The sequence below is a fragment of the Mesoplodon bidens genome (genome assembly GCF_964165515.1).
Source record: "Mesoplodon bidens genome assembly, chromosome: 7".
Classification (NCBI taxonomy): Eukaryota; Metazoa; Chordata; class Mammalia; order Artiodactyla; family Ziphiidae; genus Mesoplodon; species Mesoplodon bidens.
The window spans coordinates 61,789,952-61,813,000 of NC_138164.1; the positions used below are offsets into that span (position 1 = coordinate 61,789,952).

Sequence of the window (23,049 nt, forward strand, 5' to 3'; positions counted from 1 at the left end):
AACTATATGACCTTGAGCAAATTAACCTCCATGCCTCAGTCTCCTCATCTGTAAAATGGTGACAACAGCAGGACCCACTTCTTAGGGTTGCTGTGAGGATTGAATTAGTTCATACATGTCCGTCACTCTGAACTGTGTCTGGTGTCTAATAAGCTCTTGATAAGTGATAGTTGCTATATCATTTTAGTAACTCTGGCGTGGACTTAAAATGTCCCATTGGTGGTAGGTTGAGAGTGCTGGCTCTCAGTGCTGCCTCCTCTTCCCTGCTCTGGTTAGGCCACCTACTACAACCTACAACCCCCTTCCTTTCTTCTGATCTCAGGGCTTAAGAAGAAAAGGGGGACAGAGAAGCAAGGGAGAAGAAGGATCCCTTCTCCCCACACACATAAGCTGCCAGGCTGGAGTTAGAGATGTGCAATGCATCCTGCGACCACCAGGTGGCAAACTCAGCCCGCTCCCTAAGAGGCTGCAGCGCCCTCAGGAGGCAGGGTGCATCAGAGCTGGGGGCTGAGGCCAGCCTCGCCAGAAGCCAGAGCAGAGCCCGACTCCAGGAAGGGGAGGTGTAAGCGCGGGGCTGGGCAGCTCACCCCACAAGTCAGGCCCAGCTATTTCTGGCTGCTAGCTTGTGCTCTCTGTCTGCCCAGGGCTGTGTCTCTCCAGGAAAAGGTTTCCCCTCTCTGACACATGGCTGACCTCCTCCCTCTGCCCTGGGTGGGTTCACGTTCTCCCCTTCACTGCCTTGTTTAGAAGCCTCCGTTGACACCCCCTAACCCGCCGCCACAACCTCCTGCTGATGGCCTCCCAGGAGAACTGGGAGATGGGGGTCCAAGCTGGTGGGAAACATCTTGCTCCCTGTTTAAAACAATCTGATTTTTGTTTTTCATTTTTTTTTCCAAAACAAAATTAAAGGACACGCCGTCTGGAGAGGAAGAGATTAGAGGCAGGGAGATAAAGGAAGCGGGTACAGTGGTGCAAAGGAAAAAGCACTGAGGCCTGAGCCAAGGCAACTGAGCCACCTCCCCCAGGAAGCCCTCACAACCTGCCAGCCTTCCCGAGTGCCCTTTGCAGAGCTCCCAAGGCTGGAACGTGAGGCCCCTCCTCGCACACTTCCAGGCATTGTGACTTCTGTCTTCTTCGGACTTTGCCCATCCTGTCTCCCTACCCCTGCCAGCAGGCAGCCCACGCCCAGGCAGGCGGAAGCTGCGCCCTTCTCACCGCTTGTGGATCTTCTCCTCCAGGTTCTCGGCGCAGAAGGCTTTCACTTCATAGTCCACACCGCAGGCCTGTGGGGAGGGGTCACTGACCGCAGAGCCTTGGAGAGGACCGGCTCCCGTGAGCACAGCCTGCCCACCCTCTCATTTAACAAGGCCACTGGATGGGAGCACCACGTTCCCACGCCCTGACCCCCCTCGTCTGACTCGGAGCCCTGCGCTCAGCCAGCCGCGAGGCTGCCTCCCCCATCCGACCTTCCTGCAGAGGTGCTCCCTGACCGGGCTCCCCTCCAGACTCCTGCCTGTCTGGGGGGCTGTCCTCATCACTCAGCAAGGCAGCCACCCAGAAACAACAACAGGCACCTCAGCAGCCCTGTTTAGAGAGCTCCCCCCGACCTCTGGTGCACAGACCCTGCACTGGGCGCGTCCCTGCAGCGTCTCACTCCACACTCTCGACCACACGACGAGGCACATCCTACCACCTCCATTTCGCAGATGAGGAAACGGGCTCAGAGATCTGAGGCCTGGGCCACTCATGGTGTCACTCCTCTCTGAGCCTCAGTTTCCCCATCTGTGAAACAGTGATGACTGCACCTCCACACAGCGTTGTGAGGCCAGCTGGTTTTCCAGAGAACATTCTGCAGACAACACCGAGGCCAGCGAGAGTGACCCTGGGCACATAACTGGGTGATACCATATCTGCTGCCCTGTCTGAAAAGACTGCTTATCTGAGGTGGGACCAGCCTGGCCTAGAGGCAAGGAGGCTTCTACAGGGAGGGTTCCAGCACCCTCCCAGAGAGAAAGCCAGGGAACTGGAGACACAGTGTCCTGGACCCAGAGAGATGCTCCCTTGGGGGTGACCCACCTTCCCTGTGTCTTCAGGCCCCGGCTGCAACGTCACAGAACAGGGGAGGTTCGGAGCGATCTGTTAAGAGGACGGACAGACCTGTCACATTCACCACTGACCTCTCTGTGTCTCCCACCCCAGGCACCCATACACACATTCATCAGACCAGGGGACCCTGAGGACAGGCCATGTCCCTCCCATCAGACTAGGGAATTCAGGGGACAGACCATGTTTCCCCCATCAGACCATGCCAAGCCACACCCCATGTTAGACCAGAGGCCCCTTCAGTAAAGCCAAGGATTTCAGTGTTTTTCTTTACCTAAGGGTTTAACCCAGCATAGTCCCCACAGAACAAGAGTTGAAAAGGTCTTTCCATCATGTCCACTGTGGTAGGCAGAATAATGGCCCCCCAAAGATGTCCACATCCCTCATCTCCAAAACCTGTGATAATGTTACCTTAAATGGCAAAAGGAACTTTACAGTGTGATTCAGTTAAGGTTCCTGAGATGGGGAGATTACCCTGGATTATCCAGATGGGCCTTATCACAGGGTCCTTAACAGTGAAAGCAGGAAGCAGAAAAGACAGCGTCAGAGTGATGGGATTCGAGAAAGATTGGACCAGCCATTGCTGGCTTTGAAGATGGAGGAGGGGTAGGCTAGGGACCAAAGAGTGTGAGTGGTTTCCAGAAGCAGGAAAAGGCAAGGCAAAGAAACAGTTTCCCTCCTAGAGCCTCCAGAAAGAATGCAGCCCTGCTGACACTTAATTTTAGCCCCGTGAGACCTGATTTTGATTCCTGACCTCCAGAACTGTAAGATAACATTCGTGTTTTAATTAGCAGGTTTAATTTTACTACCAGGTTTGCAATGATTTGTTACAGCAGCCACAAGAAGCTAATACATCTGTAACAGAGAGGATGGCTCTGTATCCTCTCCCCTTCTCTGATCCTCACAGAAAGGCAGGGGATTTCACTGAATCACAGAATCAGAGTCTGAGAAACAGTTAATTTGAAAATCCAGAATCTTGGGGTCTTGGAGTGGAAAGATGGCTGAGCAGGGAAATCCACTACTTGCCATCCTCGTTTGTGAGCTGGGTTGAAGCAGGGCTAGTGGGCAGCCGGTCTGAGGGAGGAGACAGCCTTGTGGTGACCCAGGGGCCAGAAAGGGCTCCTTCTTTCTCTGCAGCAGCCCCCTCGACCCCCCTTTCTCCCACCAATGACCCGGACTCAGGAGGGTCTGGGGAGTAGCGCAGAGGTAAGGGTGATGCCCCTGGCAGTGGCCAGAGACACTTACCAGGCAACATAAGTGCCAATGCCCTGGTCCCAGCGTACACTGGGAAACTGGGTGGCATGGAGCTGCTGCCCCAGCTGCCCCCATATGCCTGCCCAGAGGGCTTGCTAGAGGCGATGCTTCTGGAATGGGGCCCCAGGGGCTGGCAGTCCCTGACCTCAAAGGTGAAAGGGTAGGCGTGCTCGCCCAGCTTCTTGATGAGGCGCTCCTGCAGCCGAGTCAGGGGTTTCTTGTCCTCAGGGGCTGGCGGGAAGGACTGCACGTTGGCCACAAACAGGTCCTTGCGAAAGGTCAGGCCCAGGACATCCAGGTCCTCCCGGCCGTAGCGGAAGGCGCAGGTCAGTGTCACATAGACTGTGGGAGCAGGGGGCACTAAGGAGGGGCCTGGGAGGGCAGCAAACACGCCCCACAGAGCGTGAGCCGCAGCCCTGGGACTGGCCCCACTGGAGGCACAGGTCTGTCCCAGAGCTCCTGCGGGGAGGGCTGCGCTGCCCTTGGGATGGGGTGTCAGGTGCCTGGCCCCTGGGAGGAAGTGGGGCTGACTGCTGGATCGGTTCTGTTCTTCTCCACCCCCACTGCAGCCCAGGGCATGTGTGGAGAGGGTCTGACAGGGTTGATAGGGGTTGGGAAGGAGCACAGTGGGAAAGAGCAATGGGAGGGGAAACAAGTGCTGGGTGGTGTCCGGAAGGCTCAGAGTCTTGTCCCACTCCCCGCCCCCACCGCCTCCTGTCCTCCTGCGGACCTTAGACAATCCCTTGATCTCCCCAGGAATCAATCTTCTCTTCTGTACAATGAGACCCTAACTCCTGCTCTGTTTGCATCCCCAGCCTTGCAACAGTCATGATGGATTGATGTAAAAGGGCTCAGGGCATTAAAAGGTTCTCCCAAAATGGGCACGGGCAGGGCCGCCCCAGGCCGGGGGAGGCCAAGGCACCTGCTCTGACGTTGACTGGAGCCGTTGAGGGAAGTACCAGCAGGGAGGGGCAGGGACAGGCTTGTTGCCTCTCTTACTGCTGACGTTCTGCCTGCGAGTCAGGAAGGCCCTCGGCTGGAGGTCATGGAGGAAAAGAAGGCCCCTTGACAGGCTGGGGGTAAGGGCCACAGCTCACCTCTCCTCTCCTTGAGATACTCGGGATCCACCAGGACCACACCATCTGGAGGAAGGACAGAGGGTGAGTAGACTTGACCACTCCAACTTCTGAGCCCCAAACACCAAGTTAAATTTAAACTTAACCATTTGTCTGTCCAAAAGCATCACGTGCGAAATGGGGAGGCCAGCGCCCGGTCGATGGTACCACCATGTTCCCCCTTACGCACCCACCCAGGCTGGCCTGACAGATGCAGCTCACAACTTTGGGCAGACTATTTAACTCTGTTTCTTCATCTGTTAGTCAGAATAATAAGATGGGTCCAAAACCCCAATATCAGGTATACCCTGGAATTCAGAAGTCTCGAATTGAAGAAAGGCCATATGGTCCATCTTCCACATGTTCTCTAATGTCTTCTGCCAGCTCTGGGGCAACACCCCTTGTCAAACTCACTAATACCTCTGCAGGGAAACGCGAATATTTTCACCAAGAGGGTCACTAAGGTATCGGTGGCCTCCCATCAGTTCAAGTCAGGTTTGCCACTAATTGAATTTTGTGTCAAGCTCATGAACAGTTCGGGGCTTGCAGAGCTTTCGGATTTGGAATTAACAGACCCTGTAGTACCTACCTCATAGGGCTCCTGTGAGGATGAAATGAGTCAGTATGTGTAAAGTGTTAGACAGTGCCTGGCACATGTGACACCATGGAGAATGTCCCAAGGCCTGGCCTTGGGAGTACAGAGTCCAGCTGAAGACAAAGGATGTTTTCTCTGCCCAGGAGGCCAGAAAGACCGGCTCAGGGGTCACTCCATCACCTGCCCTCCCCAGTCTAACCCACAGCCCCCCCACACCACACTGACACCCAGAGCTGACCCCTCAGAGGCCACATTAGAAAGTGAGTGCCCGGAGGGCTCCTGGTCCTCTCCCAGTGCTGGGCAGGTCCAAGGGACAGCTGGTCAGGGGATGCCCACCCCATGCCCAGAGCCTGACGTGCATCTTCCCTCCTTTTACCGTGGGGTTTCCTCTGGGCCTGGGTACGAGGGGCTGAGTGGAAACTCAATGCAGAGGGCATCCCAGCAAGGGCACTCCCCGAACCAGGGGTGTCAGGGAAGGCTCCCTGGGGGAGGGGGAGCGGGAGCCAGGTCTTAAGGACAAGTAAAGGTCATCACTTAGGTGACCAAGGGACAGCCCAAGGTGGGCAGTGGGAAGAGCACGGCTCTGAGGCTTGGGAGAGCAGATCCCGGAGGCGTAGGAGGAAGGAGGGCCTGGCCTGACCTTAAACGTCCTGTCTGTGAGGTCAGGGGGCTCGGACTTGCCCCTGAGTTTGCAGGGTAACCAGGGGTATAGTTAAACATGGGGAAGACACAATCAGTTCAACGTTGTGAGGGAAAAAGATTTTCTCACTGTGGGTCATTTGAGCAACTCTGGACAATGCCCCAGCACTGTCTGGGATCTGCAGGGCCCAGCACAGGGCCTGGCATGAAGCAGGTGCTCTATGAATACCTGTCAAACAGTTCTCAGGGTGCCTGTGTGTGTTAGGGGAGCCAGATCCCTCCTGCCCCTCTCCCCAGTCCCTGTGACCCTGCTGCTATCCTTAAAGGCCAAGGGGTGTGAACAGCCCTGGCCTCAGACAGCCTGTAGGAAACTTTGCCTTGGAGCAGGCCACAGGTGAACACAGGGATGCTGGCTCCCTGCCTCCAAGTTCAGGGAGGAGATGGAAATGGCAGAGGGGGCAGTGAGCTTCAGAGGACACCAGACAGGGCCGGGGAGAAGAAGTGGGGTGGGGTCGTAGTGCTCCAGGCCAGGAAGGGAGGGGCCTGGAGTACAGCTGGACTCTGCAGCCCACAGCCTGCTCAGGGACCCCAGGGACTCCCCAGGTCTCCTTCCCTAACGTCGCAAAGGCCTTCCTCTCAGCGAGCTGAAACCTGCCACTCTGCTCTCTCTGCTCCCACCTGGGCTCTGGAACCACAAGTCACTCCTGCCCTCTTGGCCCCAGCAAAGCCTGCAGGGATGTGATGACAGGCCACGTTCTCTGTGAATTTTTCCCCAAGCAACACATCCTACTTTCTTCACCTGGACTTGGCCTCATGTAGTTTCCAGGGCCCATCCTCCCAAACTGTCACCTTCTTTGGCCTCACTCGGGTTTGTCCACGTCCCTCTTTAATCATTTAACCTCTCTGGGCCTCACTGTCCACATTTGTAAAATAGGGGTCCTCCTGGGCCTCCCTCCCTCAAACAGCTGTGGGAAGAGGCAATGAGATTGAGGTTCTTTAAGGAGAGCTTTGGTTCTCAGAATCCTAACTGGGGGTGATTCTGCCCCACAAGGGGATATTCGCAAGGTCTAACAACATTTTTCTTTTCTTTTTTTTTTTTTTTTGCGATACGCGGGCCTCTCACTGCTGTGGCCTCTCCTGTTGCGGAGCACAGGCTCCGGATGCGCAGGCTCAGTGGCCATGGCTCACGGGCCCAGCCGCTCCACGGCACGTGGAACCCTCCCAGACCAGGGCACGAACCCGTGTCCCCTGCATCGGCAGGCGGACTCCCAGCCACTGTGTCACCAGGGAAGCCCCTAATAACATTTTTTATTGTCATGCTGGGATGGGGGGACTGCTAGTGTCTAAAGGGTAGAGGCCAGGAATGCTGCTAAGCATCCTTCAACAGAGAGGATGGCCCCCACCAGCAAAGACTTATCCAATCCAAAATGTCAAGAGTGCTGAGGCTGAGAAACCCTGAACAAGGAAAAGTCCTTGGAAGGTGTCTTCAGCCACAGCCCAACCTCCGGTAAGAACCCCATGTCAGCGAGGACAGCCTCCATTTTTCCTGCCACCTCCCACCCTTTGCCATTAGGAGGGAGCAGAACAAGGGTTCTGCGAGGCCAGACGGCCTGGGTGTGAATCCAGGCTCCTCGATCTACTAGCTCTGTGACCTGGAGGAAGTCACTTAGCCTCCCTGCGCCTTGTTCTCCTCGGTAAAGCAGGGATGATAATAGCAGTTACCCTCGGTGTTGGGTACATAATAAAGGCTCACGATAACTGGTGGCTGTTGTCATCCTCCTCCTCCTCATCAGGACACCGGCCCTGCTTCTTACCTCAATCCTTCCCACAATTTCCTCTCACAGGTCCCTCAGTTGAAGAGGAAAGTAGCTGCTTGGTAAGCGTTTGCTGACTGAACGCACGTCCTGTTCTTGGTACCAGGCCTCTCTGGAGACCTGAAGGCTATTCCTGGGCAGCTTCAACACGCTCTTCTCTGGAACGAGCCAGGCCAGCCCCCGCCTCCCCCCTCCCCTCCCTCTCTGGCCTCCAGGGACTCACCCACGGGGTCCACGAGGTCGATGTGGTCCACAAAGTCCCGCTTTCCCAGATAGACGGTGAGCTGGGGAGGAGAGGCACAGAGGGTGTTAGCAGCTGTGGGCCCCCGCCCTGGAGGAAACCCTGCGAGCTGCCCCTGAAAGCCCTGGACCCAACCGTAGCCCTCATCAAAATCCTAACTGGACTTGGACCTGAGCCCCAGTCCTAATACGAACTAGCCCTTGTATAATTTTTAAAGCACCCGTTCATCCCAAAACCCTGTGAAGAAGTTGTTATTGTTCCCATTTTGCAGATGAGGACACTGAGGCCTGCAGGGATCTTCATGCCAAGCACCACTGAGGCTGGAGTGGCAGAAGCAAAGGAGTCTGCTGAGAGGGGGTGCTGGGTGCATCTCTGAAAGGATGGGGGGACCCAGAGCAGGGCCAGCAGCGCTGAGAGGGTGCTCTGAACACTGAGCTCTGTGCCCTTCACTGCTCCCGGCCTCTGTGCAACCTGCAGAGATCCACTCGAAGGAGGACTTTTTTTCCGAGGCAGTGAATGCCCCACTCGGTAACCTGTCTTCAGGGAAGAACCCCAGAGCTAGAATCCAGAGTGTCATCCTGGATGCTTCCTACTCCTCCCCAATCCCTAAATCCTGACGAGTCTCCCTCCACCAGATTTCTCCATCCTCACAGCCACCCTTGGCTGGACTACACACCAGCTCCTCGATGGTCTGCTGCCTGGAGCCTCCCATACTTCGGACCTTTCTCCCCTCCTTAGCCACACTGGTCATCCTAAGATGCAAATCTAACCATGGTAGTCTGGTCTGAAAACCCTCTAATGGTTCCTCAGTGCTCAGAGGTAAAATGACAAATGAGTTTCTTTCCAAATGCCAACTCTGATTGATTGGTAGGGGCTGCCTGGGGCTCTGGGTTGAGAAGAATCCAAGATGCAATATGGGCTCAGCAGGAAAGGGTGAACAGTGATTGGTGATGTCTGCTGTGGGTTCAGAAGGGAGACGTGGGTGCATGTGGTGCTATCTGCCAGCCCAGGCCAGGAGTCCGAGCTCCTAAGCCCGGCCACCTCCCCCTCTCAGCTCCCGCTCCCTCTGCCTCCCTCTTGGCACCCAGACTCCCTACAACTTATGTGCACGCCTTGCATGCCCTTTTCCACCCTGCCTTGCCTGGGAATGCATCTTTCCCCACGGAAGCCATCCTTGACCACCCAGACTGGGTCTGCAGCTATACTTGCCACTTTATATTGAAATTACCAGTTTCTTTGTCTACCTCCCGCATCTGGCCGTGAGCGGCACGGGTCGTGCCTTATTTATCTCAGTACACCCTACCCCGATTCCCACTGGCTCAGCCTATACCTGACATGGAATGATGTCAGTAGTATGTGCTGAACTGAGAGGAAAGCAGGATGGAGCCTGGGGCCGTATTAAGAAAGAGAACAGGGCAGGCACTGGGAGCTGCCCCGGATAACAGGGTTCAGTAGAGAGGCTCCAGGGGCCGCTCATGCCAGAGGACTCACCTCCCCCGAGGCCCTTGGCACTTGCTCTAATTACTGCACTCACACTGCAGCCTCTCCGTGATGAGCCGTGCCTCCCCACACCAGGGGAGGGGTTCCCTAAAGTCCAGGAGAGTGGTCTTGTCCCCCTGAGATGGCAAGTTTGCTGACAGGGCCCCTCTCCTTGTAGTCGAGGGCTCCTAAGGACAGGGCTGTGTCTCTCCCTCAGACAGGGTGTGCAGGTCCTTCGCGGCAGTAAAGATGCCGGAAGAGAGGATGAGAGTTTGAGGACAGAGAGGAGCCGGGGTGCGGCTGCTACAGACTCACCTTTCCATTGGGGCTCGCCTTCTTGAACACCCTGGGGAGAGAAAGAGCGGGAAGGCCAGGTTAGCATATCCCGCCCAGGGGTAGGTTGCTGCAGGCTGTCCCTCGGCAGGACCAGAACAAGGGGCCTGGAGTGACTTGCAGGCACCATCCAAGCGCTGGGAGCCGGAACAGTGCCTGGCATGATGAGATCTCACTCTCTTCCACTGCCATCCCCACCTGAGACGCCATGCTTGCCTTTAGAGGTCCCCTGGGCTCCCTTGAGAGCCCCCTCGGTCTGGCCCTCACCCAGCAGGCAGAGGGAGTCTTCCAAGATAGGTCAGACCTGGCCACTCATTTGCTCCAAGTCCTCCCGGCTCACGCAGAGGCACGGCCTTGTGTGTGTGGTTTGCCTTCCCCCTTTACCTCCCAGCTTCACCTCCCCCTACTCTCCCCCATCCTCCAGCCGCAAGCCTGCTTGCCTTTCCTCCAACACACCAGGGTGGTCCCTGCCTCAACAGTCTCTTCCCTGGGACGTTCTCCCCGCACAGATACGCTTGTCCAGCCCCGCGCTTTATACGATGAAGCTTCGCCCTGTGCCTACCCAGTGTTCCCAGTCCTCTCACTGTACTTTCCCTTTTTCCACAGCACTCACCACTTCCTAACCCACTACGTAACTGACTCTCGGATTACATTTATGCCTGTCTACTCTGCTAACATCATCTCCACGAGGGCAGGGATCTTTGTCTCTCTCGTCCACTGATGCGTCCCGAGCACCTAAAATGGCACACCTAGTAGGTGTTTAATAAATCTGTTAATGAATGGTAGGCAGCCAGCACTTAATAAATATTAGTTGAGAGGGTGAATGAATGAATTCGTGAAGGAATCAACTGAGGAACTGAGGCCAGGAAAGGAGGGGATGTGCCCATGGCCACACAGCAGAGCGCGGATGTGGGGTCGGGCAGAGGCATGGTCCCGGACTCCCGTAAAATGCTCCCTCTGCCTTCCAGAGCACACCCTGGGCCCCAGCAGCTCTCTCTGCTGTCTCCCTGCAGCTGGTCTGGGAGCCTGAGGCCCCTCACCTATCCCCCATCATCCAGCCCCAGAACAGCTCAGAGCAATGTTGGGAGGGAGAGAAGAAAGGTAGAGATGGAGACCCAGAGGCAGAGAAGGTATTGGAGGAGGGACGGGAGGGAGGGAGGGAGAGGAGGGGGATGCTGGCTCTGGAGATGTGACAATAAAGGATGGAATGAGAGATGATAAAACAAACAAACAAGAGAGGGAGAGACAGACAGTCACAAACAGAGAGAGATGGAGCAGACACAGAGCAACAGAGCAGACCTGCATGCGCTGAGAGCGATGCAGGCAGCCCCAATCCTGGAGGGGCAGGAGGTCCAGCAGGCATCCAGGGCAAGGCGGGGTGAGGCCCACAGTGTCCCAGCGACAGCAGGTCCTCCCAGAAGGGGAGTGGGGTGGTGGCTCTGTGCTGCCTCTGTAGCCACCCCCCATCACTCCCACCCTTTACTTTTGGGGCCCAAGGGACCACTGATGGGTCTGAGCTTGGCTGGCAAGTAAGAGCCTAGCACATCCCTCCCCCACCTCCCCTAGGAGTTCTGGGGTTTTCTCCTCCTCATAAATATTTATCAGTGTTTGGAGTGTGAAGATGCCACAGTCAGCGGGGGTATAATAATTGCTAAAGTGACAAAAACACACAGATCACACAGTTTGAACTAACAGCTCCCAAGGTAAGGCCAGACCTGCAGAGGAGACCAGAGGAGTGACAGGCCACAGAGGCCCCAGCTGCTTCCGGAAGCCTCAGTCCACCCCTCAGGAGCCCTGGGTCTGATGGAAAGGAGAGGCCACAAATGCCTGAGGCCATCCCAGTGACCCCTGAGAGGGACTAGCGGCACCCTGGCCACAGGAAGCTGGTGTGGGGGGCCAGCTGTGAGTCGTGATAGTCAGAGAGAGAGGGAGGGAGGGAAGGAAGGAAAAAGCAACTAACATTTTTTTTTTTTTTTTGCGGTACGCGGGCCTCTCACTGCTGCGGCCTCTCCCGTTGCGGAGCACAGGCTCCGGACGTGCAGGCTCAGCGGCCATGGCTCGCGGGCTCAGCCGCTCCGCGGCATGTGGGATCTTTCCGGACCGGGGCACGAACCCGTGTCCCCCGCATCGGCAGGCGGACTCTCAACCACTGCGCCACCAGGGAAGCCCGCAATTAACATTTTTAAAAAGTAGGAACTAGCATTTGTTGAGTGCCCAATTAATTATTTCTCACAACAGCACTGTGAAATGAGCATTATAACCCTCATTTTACAGACAATGAACTCGAGGCTCAAAGAGATGTAGTAATTTTCCCAGAAACGTACAGCAAGCAAGGGTCTAATAAGTCAGGATTCAGACCCAGTTCTGTCCGTCTGCCTCCAGAGGCTGGTTACTTTCTGTCCAACCCTGCTGCTTTCCTAAAGCAGGTGTTTTAATCAACGTCAGGAATAACAGAAAAGAGGGAAATGAGGACAGGAGTTGGGGGGAGAAATGAAAGGGTGAGGAAGGAGCGAGATGGAGAGTAAGCGTGACAAGGGGCAGGAAGCACGGCCATCTCAGCAGTGGGAGATGGCCCACTGCTAACTCAACCAGCCGCCGGGCCACCTCCTCAGGAAGCTGGATGCTGATGGCTTCCTCAGACAACAACAGCTGCAGGCGCCCTCCAGGCTCGTACGCCCTCAGCACGTCTCAGTATTTTTCCCAGAACACTGTTGTTGATCCTTCCACAATCCCATTTCAGAGATGAGAAAACTGAGGCTCAAAGAGGTGAATTATGGCTGCCTGTCTCCAGAGCCCATGTCCTTTCCACTCTGTCCCACAGCGAAACGGTCCCTGAAACAACTCCACTGGCTTCCTGACCACAATGCTGTCAGAAAAAAGGCCCCTGCAGGGGTGCTTCCAGTTCACCGGGACCCCCACCTGGTGCAGGACCTCAGAGATGGCTTCTGCCTGTCCACTTTGAAGAGCAAGCACAAACACACAAAACTGAGGTAAAAGCCAAACTTCCAGACTGTGGGATGGCTGGGTTTAGTTCATCCCCAAGTCCCGTTTGTACCCCATAAGCCTGATCCTCAGAGCCAAAGCTGGGTCCCATGCAAGAAATACTGGTGGTGTTCTAGCTGATTTAAGACTCTCTGGAGATAAGGAACAGAAACCCACCTAGCAGAGCTCAAGAAAAGGAGAGGGTATGATAAGGAGGCAAAAATCTCACGGGAAGGATATGCAGGCAGGACGCACGGGGGCTGGAGCCAGGAACGAGGAAGCCATCAGCCTCTCAGGCGGCTGCTCTCTTTCTCCACCTCTCTCCCTGGGGCTGCATGTTCTCCCGGCTGCACTGCTCTCTGTGCGGCTGCTACATTGCCTCTGTGGACCAACTCTCTGCTTACTCAGGGCTTTTCTGCCCCTCCATCATTTTGGCTTGCATGTGGCTCTCACTCCGACCCTATGTCTACTCTGCCTCTGCTCAGCTTCCCATGGTTAACTGGCTGAATGGCCCAATTCCAAATCACCAGGAGAGGAATTTCATTGGTCAGTTTTGGTCAGGTGCCCGATGCCTGGGCCAATCAGCTAGGCTTAGGGTGAGTCATGTGGTCCATCAGGCATGGGCAGAGGAGGGTCTGTAGAGCAGTGTTTTTCAACCCAGGGGTCACAACCCATTAGTTGACAATGAAATCAACTTACAGAGTTGCCACCAGCACTTTGTTGTTGTTGTTTTTTAATGCAATAGAATAAAAGATACAAGCATCAGGTGCAGATGGCAAAGGTATAGTAGATACTACTACTATATTTACCAATATTCTATTGCCCTCTAAGTCTGGGCATATGGGTGGACCAAATTTCTCCCGTTCTATGAAGTTAGTCGTGCCCATGCAGCTTGCTCTGGCCAAGGAAACATGAGTAGAAGTGCCATATGTCACTTCCGGGCAGAAGCATTTAAGGGCTGGCGTATGATTCCCCATGCTGTTTATATTAGTCTTCTATGGAGGCTATAACAAAGGGTACAAACTTAGTGGCTTAAAACAACATAAATGTATTATCTGGCAGTTCTGTAGTTCAGAAGTTCAAAATGTACCTCACTAGGTTAAAATCAAGATGTTAGCAGGGCTGAGTTCCTTTCCAGAGGCTCTAGGGGTAAATCTGTTTCCTTGCCCTTTCCACCCACATTCCACGCCTCAAGGCCTCTTCATCTTCAAAGCCAGCAACATCAGGTTGGGCTCTTATCACATTGCATCGCTCTGACCTCCTCTTCTGCCTCCCTCTTCCACTTTTAAAGACCCTTATGAATACATGTAGCTCCCTATTTTAAGGTCAACTGATTTTAGGAACCTTAATTCCATCTGCAACTATAATTCCCCTTTGCTATGTGATATAACATATTCAAAGGTTCCAAGGATTAGGACGTAGACATTGTTGGGGGGCCATTCTTCTGCCTACCACACCCTCTTTCCTCTATCACTGAAACCAGCAATGATCTGGATGGGAAAGCCTTCAGACATCGAAATCCCAGGGCTCTCCTGCTAGATGATAGACATGTAGCATAAGAGAGAAAGAAAGCTCTTGAGCCACTGAGATTTGGGGGTTGTTTGTAACTGCAGCAGACCAGCTTCTCCTGGCTAATAGGAGAAGTAAATATTATTTAGTAAAACTTTTGTTTCAGATGAACTGAGTTACAATGTAAAATGAATATCATGCTGCAAATTTTTAACTGTTTAAAATCCACTGTTCTAGAGAACATGCCTAAAACAAACATGTGCAGCCTGTTGGATCCTATTTTCTGATTCTGCTGCTTTTCTGTGTGCCACCAGTCCTCCCAATGCCCCTTTGTGCCTATAGGGAGAGGCCTATATCATGAGGGACCCAGAACAAAGTACCTTCCTAGATAGATTATCCAACAATCAAGAGTTTATAATTTTGTATAGTATAGCCGAACAATGGAATAATACTACATAGCATTGAAATTATGCTTGTATCTTTCATAACACAGGGAAATGCCTATGATAGAATATTAAGCAGAATAAATCAGGAATCAAAACAGTATTTTTGGCATGAGCTCAACTTTATACTCAATAAATACCCAAAAGAAAGAAGGAGAAGACAAGGTTGTTAATATGGCAATACTCCTCAAACTGATCTATGAATTCAATGCAATCCCTATCAAAAATCGCAGCTGAATTTTTTGCATTAATTGACAGGCTGATCATAAAATTCATATGGAAATGTAACAGCCAAAACAATCTTGAAAAAAAAAAAAGGGACAAAGATGGAGGACTCAGACTTCCCAAATTCAAAACTTACTACAAAGCTACAGTAATCAAGAATGTGTGATCTTGGCATAAAGACAGACATAGAGATCAATGGAACAAAATTGAGAGTCCAGAAATTAACTCATATATTTACGGTCAATTGATTTTTAGCAAGGGAACCAAGACAAGTCTTTGGAAATAGTCTTTTCAGCAAATGAATCTTGGACACCTGGATATCCATATGCAAAAGAATGAAGTCAGAGCCCCTCCACCTCACACCATATACAAAAATTAACTCAAAATGTACCAAAGATCTAAATGTAAGAGCTACAACTATAAAACTCTTGGAAGAAAACGTAAGTGTAAATCTACATGACCTTGGATAAGGCAATGGTTTCTTAGATATGACACCAAAAGCACAGGCAACTAAAGGAAGAAGTAGATAAATTGCACTTTATCAAAATTAAAAACTTTGGAGCTTCAAAAGTCACTATCAAGAAAGTAAAAAGACAATCCACAAAATGGAGCAAATATTTTCAAATCATGTATCTAATAAGAGTCTAGTATCCAGGATATATAAAGACCCTATTACGATTCAACAACAGGCAAATAACTCGATTAAAAGCAAGCAATGGGGGCTTCCCTGGTGGCGCAGTGGTTGAGAATCTGCCTGCCAATGCAGGGGACACGGGTTCGAGCCCTGGTCTGGGAAGATCCCACATGCCGCGGAGCAACTGGGCTTCTGAGCCACAACTACTGAGCCTGCGTGTCTGAAGCTTGTGCTCCGCAACAAGAGAGGCCGCGACAGTGAGAGGCCCGCGCACCACGATGAAGAGTGGCCCCTGCTCGCCACAACTAGAGAAAGCCCTCGCACAGAAATGAAGACCCAACACAGCCAAAACTAAATAAATTAATTAATTAAAAAAAAAAAACAAGCAATGAATTTGAATAGCCATTTCTTCAAAGAAGATACACAAGTGGCCAATAAGCACATGAAAAGATCACTAGTCATGAGGGAAATGCAAATTAAAGCCACAATGAGGGGAATTTCCTGGCTGTCCAGTGGTTAGGACTCTGCCTTCACTGCCAAGGGCCTGGGGTCAATCCCTGGTCGGGGAACTAAGATCCCACAAGCCGCTTGGTGTGGCGGGGTGGGGGGAGCCACAGTGAGATATTTCACACCCACTACGATAGCTATAGTGAAAAAGAAGGACAGGGACTTCCCTGGTGGCGCAGTGGTTAAGAATCTGCCTGCCAATGCAGAGGACACGGGTTCGAGCTGTGGTCCACAAGATCCCACATGCCCCGGAGCAACTAAGCCCGTGCACCACAACTACTGCGCCTGCGCGCTAGAGCCCGCGAGCCACAACTGAAGCCCGTGCCACAGCTACTGAGCCTGCACTCTAGAGCCTGCGAGCCACAACTACTGAAGCCCATGCGCCTAGAGCCCGTGCCCCGCAACAAGAGAAGCCACCGCAATGAGAAGCCCGCGCGCCACAACGAACAGTAGCCCCCATTCGCCACAACTAGAGAAAGCCCACGCGCAGCAACAAAGATCCCACACAGCCAAAAATAAACAAATAAGTAAATAAAATTTTAGAAAAGAAAGAGAAGAAGAATAACAAGTGTTATCAAGGATGTGGAGAAACAAGAACCCTCGTACATTGCTGGTGGTAATGTAAAGCAGTGCAGTCACTTTGGCAAACAGTCTGGCTGTCCCTCTAAACATCAAACATAGAGTTAACATATGACCCAGCAATTCCATTCCTAGGTAGATACCCAAGAGAACTGAAAACGATGTCCACACAAAAACTTGTACATAAATGTTCATAGAGGCATTATTCATAACCGTCACAAAAAGTGAAAAAAAGTCCATCAATTGATGAATCTCTTTTTTTAAATGTGGCATATACATTCAATGGAATATTATTCAACCATAAAAAGGGATGAAGCACTGATTCATGCTACAACATGGATGAACCTCGAAAGTATTATATTAAGTGAAAGAAGCCAGACACAAAAAGCCATATATTGTGTGATTCCACTTATACGAAATGTCCAGAATAGGCAACTACATAGAAACAGAAAGCAGATCAGTGGTTGCCCGGGGCTGGTGGGAGGGGGAAATGGGAAGTGATTGCTAATGGGGTGATGAAAATATTCTGGAACTAGATAGTGGTGATGGTTATACAACCTTGTGAAAATACTAAAAAACACTAAAACTGCTAATATTATGGTATGTAAAAGATATCTCAGTTTTAAAAACTAAAACTAAAAACAACCCCAAAAAATGAATGAAAGGAAAGGAAATGTGCCTAAATGTTAACAGGGGTTGAAGGAAACTCCGTCCACCCACCCACTCATTCCTTTATATCCCTTATTTTTCCATGTTGTACAATGAGCACAAATTACTTCATAAAGATGCCAGGGCTTCCCTAACAAGGTATGTCTCAAGTCTTAGTGAAAAAAACATTGTAAGCACAGTAGAGAAAATATGGATCCTGTCATTCGGATCCTCTGATGCTAGAATCTCTGATACTGCAATTTTACAATCCAGAGTCCACATCTCTGTGATTCCTCAGACCCTTCCCCAAGCCTGCTGTGTCAACTGCTAGAACTGCGTGCTGTGTCTTCTGCTCAGCACTCTCTTTCTCCAGGAAGCTTTCCCTGACTCCCCCAAAGTCTGGATTAGATGCCCCCCAACTCCCACACCCAGTGTGTCTCCGTCACAACATTTACCACACTTTGTAAAAGTCTGTTTACTCACCCTCTGCTTCTCTTTCATAACTTATATGAGAGTAGAGATCTTATTTGTATTTTTGACACTGGATCCCTGGGGCACAGCACAGTACCTGGGCCACAGTAGGTGCTCAGTAAATAAAAACAGGTGGAATGCTGTTGAATGAATGCCCTAAGAGAGAATTAGTCAATAGTGAGGATGGATGAAATTTAAAAAGATGGTGGGGATGGTCCTTTGCTCTGGGTGAGTGGACTCCAGGGATTTCTTCTTCTATCTATGCTTCTCTTCGGCTGTCAGGATCAATAGGCACTGGGCTTAGAAAATACTTCATAGGGGCAGGGTCCCAGACATCATCAGGCTGAGCCAGGTATAAAACTGATACGCCCACACGGGCCTCTGCTCAGCTTTTTTTTTTTTTTTTTTTTTTTGCAGTACGCGGGCCTCTCACTGTTGTGGCCTCTCCCGTTGCGGAGCACAGGCTCCGGACGCGCAGGCTCAGCGGCCATGGCTCACGGGCCCAGCCGCTCCACGGCATGCGGGATCCTCCCAGACCGGGGCATGAACCCGTGTCCCCTGCATCGGCAGGCGGACTCCCAACCACTGCGCCACCAGGGAAGCCCGTCTCTGCTCAGCTTTGACCAATGACTCTCTCATTTATCATTCACTTACCCAGTGAACATTCACACACTCCTACCACTGCCAGGCTCTGCAGGCACTAAGATGAATAATTCATAGTTCCTGCTGACAAAAAAACACGGTATAGCCAAGTGAGATAAACCCACCAATCACGTCGGCCACTGTGCATTAAGCTTTCCCTGTAATCCAGGTGCTGTGCTAAGAACTTCACACACATTAAGATAGTATACTATGCCATCTAAACATTCCCATTTTTCAAAGGAGAAACCTGAGATTCAGAGACCGTGAATAACTTAATCAAAGTCTCAAAGCCAGCATCAGAAAACTCATATAGGAGAGGAAGCCCATGAATGGGCTGCCCATGGGAAATCATTTAGCCAAACATGTCTTACTCAGCATCAGAAAACTCATCTTGTAGAGCTTGTCCACAAACATAGATTCACTACCAGTGAATTGCGAGAGCACTGGTGACAATTCAATCCTTTGTGAGCATCAGAAAATTCATGTTAGATAAAAATGCCATGAATACAGTGAATGTGGGGAGACCTTCAGATGTTAAGCTCAATCAACAACAGAAAACTCATCCAGGAGAGAAACCAGGTGCCAGTTACTGCTCTAAGTGTGTCATAAATATTAACTCATTTGTTCCTCCAACAACATATGAGGAGGTACTACTATCCCACTTTCGCAGATGAGGAAACTGAGGCACAGAGAGTCTAAATCATCTGCCCAAGGTCACACAGCTAGTAAGGTGCTCAGCTTGATACTGGAACCCAGGCAGTCTAGCTGCAGGGATGACACTTTCCACCACTCACAATATTACCTTATAGGTAGGATTGTGCGGTTCTGTCTGAGGGGGTCAGGAAAGGCTTCAAGGGAGGAAGTAGCAACGAGGGGGATCTTGAAGAACACACAGAGGTGCGGAAGGGGTGCCAGCACTGCAGGCGGGGGCCTCACAGCTGAGTCCACTGTGCGTCTGGGACACGCTCGGCAACCTGCAGTATATGGCCCAAGTGCCTGGGAGGAGCACCAGGGAGGGGGATGGGCCAGAGAAGGGTCCACTCACTTCCCTGAGAGTCACGGAGCACCTCCATGCCCCAGGCCCTGGGCTAGGTATAAAGGGTCTCGAATGCCAGACCAGGACCTCAGACCATATCCAGGAGGCAATGGGGAGCCATAGGCCCTTAGGGGGCAGGAGGATGGCCAGGACTGTACCTTGGACACAGAGATGTTGTCACCCCATACCTTTCCCCCATCCCTGCGCCTGATAGCAGTCACAGCTCAGCTGGGTAGGGTGGGGACCTGCAAGGGGGCATTCACCCTCAGGTACACCCGCCCTACATTCTGACCCACTTTCCTGGGTGTGAGAACAGCCATCAGGGAGCCGGGAGGTGTGAGGAGCAGGTAGCTGTGGCAGCAAAGAGGTTTCTAGAGCCCTTATCACACCCTCCCTGGTAGCAGAGTTATTTGTGTGCAGGCTTGTCTGCTCTGCCAGAACTGAACAGCCCTCCCTGTGTCAGAACATTGCCTGCCTGTCTACCCACCATTGGTGCACCTGCTTCTCAGGACAGCCCAGGACAGGGGCAGGAGGCAAGAAGACAGGAGATGTCACCCCTGTTTCACAGATTTGGGGAGCATGAGGGATCACAGTGCAGCCTGCTTTATTTCCCAGACAGAGAAATCAACGCCCAAGGGAGAGAAGAATCTCGCACCCGGGCCAGGAAACTAAGGCCCAAAGAGACTCTGGGGTGTGTCCAGTCACAGACTGGGAGGAGAGCCCCAGGCTTCTGGTGCTCCTGTCACACCCCTGCTCAGAATCCTGCATGGCTTCCTTGGGCACAGGCCTGAGGGGTGAGGGGTGGTGGATGGGGGTCTGGCCAAGTCAAGCTCCAGGGCTCCAGACTTCTCACAGGCGTCTAGGCAGACAGCAATGGCTCCAGCCTCTTGTCCACATTCACGTGTTCACTTTGCTAGCCATGATCCATATATGTGAAGATTTCCAGGGGGTGCAGAGTGAGGGAAGAGGGGAGCCACCAGGTGGCCATGGACAGAGGGGAGAGTTTCTTAAAGGAGCCTGGCCCATTTTCTAGTAACCCACAAAACTGGAGATCTGAAATCGAAAGCTAATCATTTCACCAAGCAGGCTGGCAGCTGGATCCCAAAGAGCCCACAGACTGCACCTGAATGCTCTCTAGCCTTCTCGAGGGTTGAGAGGCAGGAAGGGAAGGGTGCTGGCAGAGGAAACAGTGCAGACGCTGAAGCAAGCAGACCCCGCCTGAGTCCTGTGTGACCTTGAGTTTTGCTTCCTCTCTGAGGCATACTTTCCATCATCTGGAAAGTGGGGTTGATATCTACCCCATAGGTGAAGGCATATATAAAGCCTTGGTACCTAGTAGGGAATGACAAAGGGGAGCGGACATCATTGGTACTGTAATTATTATTGCTATTAACCTCACTTCCTGAGCCAACACTCTGCCTTCCCTCCAGCGCCCAGGGGAGAGTTCTTGCCCAGCTGTCCCTCAGGTGGGAGGGGATGGTTATATTAACTCCACTGGAGAAAAACAAGTTTTTTCAGCTGTCTGTCTCTCTCTCAGTCTTGGGTAGAAAACAGCAGTTTATGATATTCTCTTCCTAGTTTAGACCCTCACATTCCAGAAATCTCCAGGGACATGCCCTGTTAGTCCCTCTTTCTGTAATAGCCTTTCTATCGGTTCTCCCACTGCAATCCCTCCCATCCTTCCTTCCCAATGTCACCTCATCCAAGAAGCCTTCCCTGACTGCTTCAGCTTAAAGTGTCCTTGCCCTGACCCCTTCCTCCTTCCCTCTCTCCATCCATCTTTGCTACTCCCCTCCTTACTTTTCTTCCTTTTTTTCCAATCTCTGGGCTTGACACTGTTCTTACCTCCAGAAGATACAAGCCCCTGTGCCCTGTCACCAGGACACCTGCACTCTGGAGCAGGGAGAGAGAGAGATACTCCACAAATAAACAAAACCCTCCCTCAGAAGCACAGCAGGAGGGTGGGATGATACGATGTATGATGTGCCCAGCTCAGCTTCAGGCACACAATAGCCACCCACACATGCACTTCTCCCTTCCTCGCCTCTATTCTGCCCCATGTCCCCATAGCATCCACACGAGCCTGCACATCTCTGCTCCCCAGTGGATGGCATGGAGTGAAATACTGACAAGCTCCAGAGAGCAGGAACCCTGTCTTCCTTCAGTCATCTTCCTTGGTATATAGTGGGTGCTTAGTAAATATTTTGAATGAATGAATAAATGAATAAACAAGGGCCAAACCCTGAGCTTGAAGATGGGAAAAATAGGACTTGGGCCAAGAGGCGATTCAGAGGCGGGCTGCCTGGCCGCCAGGATAAGACACGGGTGTGTGTAGCCTCAGCAGGAGCATGTTACATACAGGGCAGCCCCAGACACGCGGCAGCCATGGTTTTCCCAGTGGGAAGGCTTTATTTAAAGTTCTACTTGCTTGGGTGTGTGTGTGTGTGTGTGTGTGTGTGTGTGTGTGTGTTTTGTTTTTGCCAATTTGCACATATAAATTTTTAGGGATACAGAAGAACATATAATAAAATAAGATATTAATTCAGAAGTGTTACTTTTTTCTCCATTGTCACATTTCATAAAATATCAGAACAGATCAGTAGGGCAGTGCATCTCCAACTTTGCTTCAACCACTCTGGGGGCCAGTCAGGGGCTGAGAGCCCTCTGTGGTCAGGAGCTCTGTCCAGATTGAAAGGTATGGCCTAGGGTAATGGCTCTTTCTTGAGAAAGAATTTTGGGGAGAAAAACCCACATCTTATATTTAGTCAGATACAGTGCACATGATGGGCTGGAGCTGGCTTGTACAGGCTCATAGAGCCGACTGTCACACTTGTAGGAATTTTGTGAGCTAGTTGCTAAACACAGCCATTGCCAATGTCTCTCTCCTGGGGGTGAAATGGCTGTCTACTGGGGTAAATCAGCCCCCTGGGGGACATTTGGCAATGTCTAGAGACATCTGGGTGATAACGACTTGGGGGAGGGGTGCTACTGGCATCTAGTGGGCGGAGGTCACGGGTGCTGCCTGCACAATGTGTAGGCCTGCCCCTTCCCTGCTCCTAACAAAAAACCTTGAGCCCAAATGTTAACAGTGCTGATGGTGAGAAATCCTGATCCAAAGTTACAAGTAAATAAATTATATTAAAAACAAAGGGAGGGGGACTTCCCTGGTGGCACAGCGGTTAAGAATCCACCTGCCAATGCAGGGGACACAGGTACGACCCCTAGTCCAGGAAGATCCCACATGTCATGGAGCAACTAAGCCCATGTGCCGCAACTACTGAGCCTGTGCTCTAGAGTCTGCGAGCCACAACTACTGAAGCCCACATGCCTAGAGTTTGTGCTCCGCAACAAGAGAAGCCACCGCAATAAAGAGTAGCCACCACTCGCCGCAACTAGAGAAAGCCCTCATGCAGCAAAAAAGACCCAACGCAGCCAAAAATAAATAAATAAATAAATAATTTTTTAAAGTAAAAACACAACAACAAAGGGAGGGCTTCCCTGGTGGTGCAGTGGTTAAGAATCCGCCTGCCAATGCAGGGGACATGGGTTTGAGCCCTGGTCCAGGAAGATCCCACATGCCATGGAGCAACTAAGCCCATGCACCACAACTACCGAGCCCATACTCTAGAGCCCGCAAGCCACAACTACTGAGCCCAGCGCCACAACTACTGAAGCCTGTGTGCCTACAGCCCATGCTCCGCAACAAGAGAAGCCACCGCAATGAGAAGCCCGCACACCGCAACAAAGAGTAGCTGCCGCTCGCCACAACTAGAGAAAGCCCGCATGCAGCAACGAAGACC

The 23,049-nt window shown here is 51.9% G+C and overlaps 1 protein-coding gene across 4 annotated transcripts in view; it reads right to left on the reverse strand.

Annotated features, from left to right (window-relative positions):
* The window catches only part of ARRB1 (arrestin beta 1), an 80,649-nt gene that overhangs the window by 17,683 nt on the left and 39,917 nt on the right, over positions 1 to 23,049 (reverse strand). For 2 of the 4 annotated variants that reach the window (XM_081240308.1, XM_081240311.1), the window contains exons 1-7: positions 12,785 to 13,213; positions 9,556 to 9,586; positions 7,744 to 7,804; positions 4,455 to 4,499; positions 3,503 to 3,699; positions 2,077 to 2,136; positions 1,216 to 1,283 (exon numbers count right to left, since the gene is read on the reverse strand). In XM_081240308.1, the coding sequence (XP_081096434.1) occupies positions 1,216 to 1,283; positions 2,077 to 2,136; positions 3,503 to 3,699; positions 4,455 to 4,499; positions 7,744 to 7,804; positions 9,556 to 9,586; positions 12,785 to 12,840 (518 nt within the window). In that variant the 5' untranslated portion in view covers positions 12,841 to 13,213. Of the gene's footprint in view, positions 1 to 1,215; positions 1,284 to 2,076; positions 2,137 to 3,502; positions 3,700 to 4,454; positions 4,500 to 7,743; positions 7,805 to 9,555; positions 9,587 to 12,784; positions 13,214 to 23,049 lie in introns of those variants that run through there. The other 2 variants (XM_081240309.1, XM_081240310.1) reach the window with 1 other exon arrangement.